This window comes from Pterocles gutturalis, unplaced genomic scaffold (genome assembly GCF_000699245.1).
Source record: "Pterocles gutturalis isolate BGI_N339 unplaced genomic scaffold, ASM69924v1 scaffold20495, whole genome shotgun sequence".
Taxonomy (NCBI): Eukaryota; Metazoa; Chordata; class Aves; order Pterocliformes; family Pteroclidae; genus Pterocles; species Pterocles gutturalis.
The window spans coordinates 1,758-8,961 of NW_010138713.1; the positions used below are offsets into that span (position 1 = coordinate 1,758).

General features: G+C 37.6%; 1 protein-coding gene across 1 annotated transcript; it reads right to left on the bottom strand.

Annotated features, from left to right (window-relative positions):
- Window positions 1-335: 335 nt before the first annotated feature.
- Window positions 336-6,949, bottom strand: LAPTM4A (lysosomal protein transmembrane 4 alpha). The gene is made up of 6 exons (XM_010083113.1): window positions 6,834-6,949; window positions 4,545-4,621; window positions 4,330-4,452; window positions 3,012-3,107; window positions 1,613-1,711; window positions 336-1,113 (listed from the first exon to the last, which is right to left on the bottom strand). The coding sequence occupies exons 1-6, from the start codon at window positions 6,937-6,939 to the stop codon at window positions 1,039-1,041; spliced, it is 576 nt and encodes a 191-aa protein (XP_010081415.1). The 5' UTR covers window positions 6,940-6,949; the 3' UTR covers window positions 336-1,038.
- Between the last annotated feature and the right edge of the window lie 255 nt (window positions 6,950-7,204).

Sequence of the window (7,204 nt, forward strand, 5' to 3'; positions counted from 1 at the left end):
ACGCCTGAGATCGCAGACCTCAAATTTGCCCCAAAGGCTAGAAGCCTCCAGTACAATTCCCTTTTCCCAGCTTACATATAAATAGCAACCAGACAAGTAGAAGACAGCTGAGTACTTGAACTGTGAAGGCTGCAATACAAGCTTATACATTGAAGGGAATCCATGTTCTCCACCCACAGGAGGACTTCTGCTGAAGAACACAGATCAACCACTAAACAACCTGTAGGAAGCCAGTGTTCACTAAGAGGCATGCATGTGGGACTACCTTCAGTAGACTGAAGCACTTAAAAAAACCCCAAACAAACCCACAAATCAACAAACAGATCAACCAAGGCTACTGGTAAACATTTCGTAAAAGATTTATTTAAGTATCATTTATCACAAAGAGGAAAATACATATAAGATTAGAAGCATGCAACCATCTTCCACATTTTTCTTGAATTCGCAGCACATGGTAATACAACTCCTGTGCCATCTTCACTTAATGAAAAATACAATGTTTCAAGACATAGGATAACCAAAAAAACACAATAAAGGTAAGATAACATATGAGAAAAGTGCAAAGTAAAAAAAAAGTCACGTATATACCACATTCAAACCCTCTCCCCCTCCAAAAAATGGATAAAGGCAAACTGTCATTTTGCTGCACAATTAGATTGTCTTTATGAACTACTTTACAAAAAAATTAATATAAATTAAGGGCACAATCCTGCAGACACTTATAATTGTAGCTAACTTCAATCATAGATTGGCTCAGTTGATATTATTTAAAGCCACAAGTTAGTCACATGCATAAGTTCTTGCAGTATAAGGCCCTAAGGCAATAAAATGTTTAAGAGCATTAAGGAGAACAAAAATTAAAGCAAACAAAATCACTCCCAGATGTGTTTTGCTTAGTAAGTTTATATCAAACATATTTTAAACAGAACAGTTTGCTCCTAAAGCCCTGAATATTTCTATTACTTAAGCAGTTTTGCAAGATTAAAAGACAAAACCCCCAGGAAGCTAGTAGAGATGTTAATTAACATAAAAATTGCTTCAGGCAGGTACGTAGGGAGGTGGAGGTTCCTTCTCAGGCATCTTCACTGCCATTTCATAGGTTGGCAGAACATACTAAAGAGAAGAAGACATTTTGAAGAGAGTCATGCAAAAGGTTTCAGGGAAAAAAAAAACCAACCAAAAAACAAAAAAAACCCCAACAGAACAAAAACATACATGCCCCCATCAGCAACTTAATCCTCTGTTGCAGGCAAATGTTTTTAACAAGAACTTACTGCTGTTTCTAGCAAGCCAGTGAGGAAGTGAAAGAAGGTGCAACAGTAGTTCAATGCTCTGCTGAACCTAACCCTAGGTCATTCATTCCACCCCACTGTCTCCTGGTTTTGCAAAGCAGCAAGGAAGGTTTTGACTGGTACAGTCAGAAAGATTTGCTCTACTCCAAGAAAAACATTCAAAGACTGTTCTTTACAAAACCTCCTATTTTATGCAGTATAAGAATATAAGAATCTTTCCAGTCTTCATTTAGAAATCTTGTAAACATGTACAGATACAGTGGTCTTCTACTTCAGAATTAAATGGTGCTAGTTCCTTTCATCTCAAAAAGAGGTTTTACCTGTGGAGGAGCTTCAAAAGCAGGGTACACAGCTATCTCCGGCAAATTTCTGTTGCTGATATATTTATAGCAGTTCCATACACAGTTAATTAGATATGCCTGAAAGAGAGATTTCTCTTTTTTAAAGACTTCACATGCATTAGCTGATTCAGAAATCAGATACTAGATTACATTCATATGACAAAAAGGAGCACAAACCAACTTAAGTCGATAAATGTCTGAGGAGTGGTTGCTGTATCAAAGATTTAGCCACATACCTATGTTATTCCCCATGTAGCTTTGCTATCATAGTGACTCCGATTTTCCCTCCATCTCCTCCATCTAGTATGTAATAGAGTGAACCTTGCCATCCAACTCTGTTAAGTCGCACTTTTATCTAAACTGTGTATTATCGCTCATCTGTGACACAATCACACAGGCTTTCACAAAAGAATTCACAGATCCGTTCAGCTAATCTATCCACCTCAGCAGTGCTAATCAAATCAATCCCCAACTGGCTGATGCTTCTGTGGATCTCAGTCCGAACCAGTCAGGAGGACAAGTACAGGCCATGAGCACAATCCCACTCAAAGCCTGAGTTAGCACTACTATTTGTCCAACCACCAGTGTAAAGGAGAAGGCACAAACACGCTGCTGGGGTGGCAAGGAAAAGATGGTAGAGGGAAGTAGCCTGGACTTTAAGTCAACGTTAACTGCTGCAGAAAGACGTACTATCACGCTCTGATGAGGATTAGATTTCTATTATTAATCTGTGTAACATTAATCTCTGAAATTTTCATTGACAAGTTAGCACATGGTTACACACAAGGTACCAAATTTCCCAATCAATACAAAAACACCATCTACTGTATTAGGCTTCCACTCCTCCCAGTCAGACATTCCTCTTGGAGAAAGTATAGAAAATGAGTAAAATTATTTTTCATTACTTTTTTTCTCAAATTCAGTCTGAATGTAATAAAGGAATATTGCCATAGCTAATGTATATGATCAACTTATTTCTCCAATATACTTTCTCTGCACAACAGTTTTTACAATTCAAATGAATGCCTCTGTACTTAGATCTTCAAAAAGAAAATAACTGGTAATATTGCCCTTCAGTAGGAAGAACAATGCAGCTCTGAATTTACCTATGTATTTCCCCCTTCCACTATCTTCCTTACAAAACATGCACCCTGGTTTGTTAGGCACAGTGAGATATTTTAAAAGTTTTGTTTAGAAAACTTGTATGCAGTAACTCACTACTGTTTTGCTACAAGCTTAATTACAAATATTAAATTTATTTCCACATATGCAAAAAGATGGTATTTGAAGTCTTTGTGCATTCATACTTCCTACTTAGGAAGAGCAGAGCTGCACAAACATGCCCCACTGCATACAAACAAGTTAAGTTTTAACTTACCTTTAAAATTATAAATAAAGCAAAGAACACCAGAACAATAAACAAGAGACAGCTGGAGTCCAAGGCAAGAAGGTCATCTTTGTAAGGGAAATCCGGCTAGTTAAAAAAAATAGGGAAGGGAGAGAAAGGGAGAAGGTAAGCATGAACACTGCATACTCACAAATAAGATAGAAGGACATCCAAACTTCACACCAAATGAAACAAACTCTTGTGTAAACTACTCCCCCAGAAACAACAAAAAAATCCATCTCTCCCTAGTTTCTTCTTTATCTTCCCACAAAGCACAGTATTTATCCTGCCTCTGTCCTGCAAGAACAGGTCACTACAGAAAAGGGCTGCCTATACAGAAGCCCCGTACTGTCTGTGTCCACAAGTCACTTCCTCAAGCTCAGGCTAATACAGATATCCATTAAATTTCCTTTTTAACAGCTGCAGCACAGTATTTGTACCTATGGTCCTCTACTTGATAACACTTCAATTACTTCATATTAATTACCTCCTGTCAGTCAAACCAGTAACATATGTGTGCAGAGTAGAAAAGAAAAAACTTGCCCCCAAACTTCAGAAGAGCCAAAACAAGGAGCTTCTGCAAATTTCAGACTCTTCCCTTTCCCTGACCACAGTAACAAAGCCTCTCTCCAACACCGATTTTTTGTTTCTCTCCGTTTTAAAAAGGATATATATTTTTTTTTAAAAATCTACTCAAACAGATCTAAACACTGAAAAAGCTTCTGATCTGACAGTGTATTCTATCCATGGAGTCTTCTTGCAGTTAAAACACAGGCAGTGTTAATGAAAACTCCATTACGGTTTCCTTAGAAGGTATTGTTGCAAAATGAGAAGAGCCACATAGGACATAAAAAGGAACCCTCAGAATCTCAGAGTCTGTCCTATAATGTTGTAGGACATCATATGAATCCTTACCTATACTCTTCTTCCCCTTTGCCACCAAATAAGGGTCAACACATCTTTAATCTGCAGCAGAAAACCTGCCACAGAACCACACTGCTTAAAGAGTTAGGAACATCTTTCTTTCGAGTGCAAATGTAGCAAAGAAGGTTTAAACCAACAATTCTTATCACAATGCTCTCTTTACTCTCCCTGGCTTTCCTTTTAGGGAGCAATGACACCTCTTGCCCATCCACCTCTGATACGTCTCATTCTCATAACCACCCGAGCAGTCATCCCCTATGCCTGATGCAGTCTGAATTCCACTTTCTTATGCACAGGAAGGTAACTATAGCTCAGTCACTTATCCAATTAAACCAAAGTAGAATTTTAAATGTAAAATATCAACTTGAGCTGAACAAACACTTACCAACTGATCCAGATAATCCTTGATTCTGGGCAAGTAGGTTAGAGAACTGATGGCAACCAGACAACTGAGCACAAAGTCAAAGAGTTGGTAACAGAAAAATGGGATCAGCCAGCCTACACGATGCTAAGAAGAAAAAAGTAGCAGCATTAAAACTTCAAGTTCAACTAAATTAATTTAGTTAAAAATTCAAGTAGAAAGTTTAAAACCATACTTACAGCGATTGCACCATACACCATCATTGCACTGATTGTGAACATGAGGAGGGAGATGGCAAATAGAACACAGGCATTTTCTGCATTAGAAGAAAAACAATAAGCATGAGTCATTTCCTGAAGTTGTGGCAGTGCGGCTGACAGGTACCCAAGCTCCAGCCATTACTGTGATCTGTTCTCAACTGTCTCATCTGTGGAAACTAGCAGCAGCAGAACTCATCTCTCCTAATGGAAAAATATCCGGTTTAAGAAAATCAGCAGGCATTTGGAAAAATCCCTCTACCTTAATCAAAAGCCTGAATAAAGCTCAGACAAACCAATTAGAAGCCTGACATAGGTTGATAGTAATGCAACATAATGATGCTGATTTGCAATATATTTCAGTGCTAAAAGTATGCGGGTGATAACTTTACAACTGGCAAGAACTTTAAATGAAGCTAGCACAGTATCAACCTTTACACTTTAAAATGGTTTGATTATGTAATTTGCTTATTGGCAGTGGGAGCAGCACTGCTCCTTCAGTAACAGCAAGGAAAACAGGAAATCACTGTGTGGAAGGTATCCCATTATTTACAATAAAAGGCAGCTGAACAGAAGCCAAATGGTAGCAGAATCCAGGACACTCATGGAAACTGAATGATAAAGATTCTCCTTGCGCATCACAGTTACTGATGACAGAAGCACAGCTGCTTTCCATGAGTGATTATACTTGTTCTGTAGCAAGCACAGTTTACATTTTTAAACAGAGAAAGAAACCAGCTTGAGAGTCTATAGATGTGGTAAACTAATGTTTTTAGCAATACTGAAGCCAAACTTTTGTGGTTCCCATGCTTGAAAGAGATGATCTGAGAATTGTAACTTTATAGTCTGTAACTGATATGAAAAGATACACTGCAGAAGCACTGAGGTACCCAATTCCGTACAAGATCATAGGATCTACACACACAGATGGCATCAAGAAGGAGGCCCTCCCATGTCTGAAATGCATTGCACTGATCAGAGAGCCCTAAGTACTCAGCAATAATCAACAAGTGTGGTTTTCTCTAAGGATTTGTTACTCACACTATCCATATGTGCAATCCAAATTGTACTATCTTTTCGTGCACACAAAACCCGCTAGCCCATATCCCAACAGGGGAAACAAGAATCTCTAAGTCAAAAGCATGCGATAGCCATTTTACACTAAAGTGGAAAAAGCACCTTCAGCTTCAGAGGCTTCTCTCAGTCATACAAGCTTAAGGCTACCTAGTACCTGAACATTCATTTCAGAACATACGACATTTTACAGATATCTGCTGTAATTTTACTTAGTATCTTGGCTTTATGAAGTATTTGGTCCTTGTTAGTAATGAAATGAGAGCGGGAACAAATGTGAGTTACAGTCACAGGTCAGAACTAACAGATCTTTAACTCAGGTCATGAACAATTAACATGAAGACTAAGTCAGAACTCTCAAAACCCAGATTTGTGCTGTACTATTTATCTTCACTCCAGACTGGGTCGGACCCTCCCTAAATTTTAGTGTAATACAACACACTGAGACAAGACACATCCGAAGTGCCACACTCAACATATTTCTGTACATCTAAAAACAAGAAAAACAAAGCATGTGCAGAAGTTCGCATGTCATACTACAGTTAAGAAGCTTGGTCATTACAGACAAAAGCTTGACATCAATTACACTTGTACACATCATGCACTTAATCTATAATAATAGAGTGGAAAGTAGGTTTTATGCTGCTCATCATGCTTTCTCTGTTTCTTCTACATATCAAACATTTTAGATAAATACTTCGGTTTCACTCAAGTACTTGGCATCCCAGTTATTCCACTTTTCTTAGAAAGATGGGGTTTTCCTCTTAATAAACTGATACACCATAGCTGTAAGCTCTTTCCTTAAATCTACGAGGATCACCAAAAATTCCCCAAAAAAGTCTTTAAAAATATTTTTCTGCTTTTTGTTTTACTGACACAGCAAGGATAGTAAATATTTACAGAGAAAGTGTATTGGAGATGTTCCACACATACTTCAACACTCAAAGAATTAGAAGGTCATGAAATCTTTAGAAATCTTATCATTTAAGATATTTAGGAGTAATAGAAAGTAAAAATAATATTCCATTAAAGTTTTTTTTTATTCTTGTAGAACAAGAATTCTATCCCAGAACAGTTCAGAAAGCAAGATAACCATATTTTAAAGCCGAATTAATATATTACACACAAGTGAAAGGCAAATACACCATGATAGTGCATGCTTTACTTTCTAATCAGACAGCAGAGATATACACCTACCAGCCATTCTCTCAGAAGCATAGTAATTTCCGATGACTTCATACTGGATATCAACAGTTGATACTATGTTTGGATGAGTCACTTCTACTGTCAGCAAGATGCCCATCAGCAAGTTCACCACCTGAGAAAGATCACAGTTACCTACAGGTTGTTTACACTGCAACAGCTATGATATTTTTAAGGACACTAATAAATCTTTTATTTCAGTTAGAAGTCTTTGCTTTGCCTATATGTGGAACAATAACAACAAAACAAAAAGAACCCAACTTAGAATAAAATTTCAAGCTGATTTAGTCAAACCACTACCAAAACAACCAGAAGAGCACTGGACACTTGCTAGTTTTAATGAATTACTACTAAGTACGTTTGCA

What these genes read in the sequence shown, in the direction of transcription:
- LAPTM4A (XM_010083113.1), bottom strand. Translation starts at nt 6,939, where the DNA reads ATGGGCATCTTGCTGACAGTAGAAGTGACTCATCCAAACATAGTATCA. An exon ending in CTTTATTTATAATTTTAAAG is followed by an intron (nt 1,712 to 3,011) that starts GTAAGTTAAAAC and finishes TCTCTCTTTCAG; the next exon opens with GCATATCTAATTAACTGTGT. An exon ending in CTTTTGAAGCTCCTCCACAG is followed by an intron (nt 1,114 to 1,612) that starts GTAAAACCTCTT and finishes TCTTCTCTTTAG; the next exon opens with TATGTTCTGCCAACCTATGA.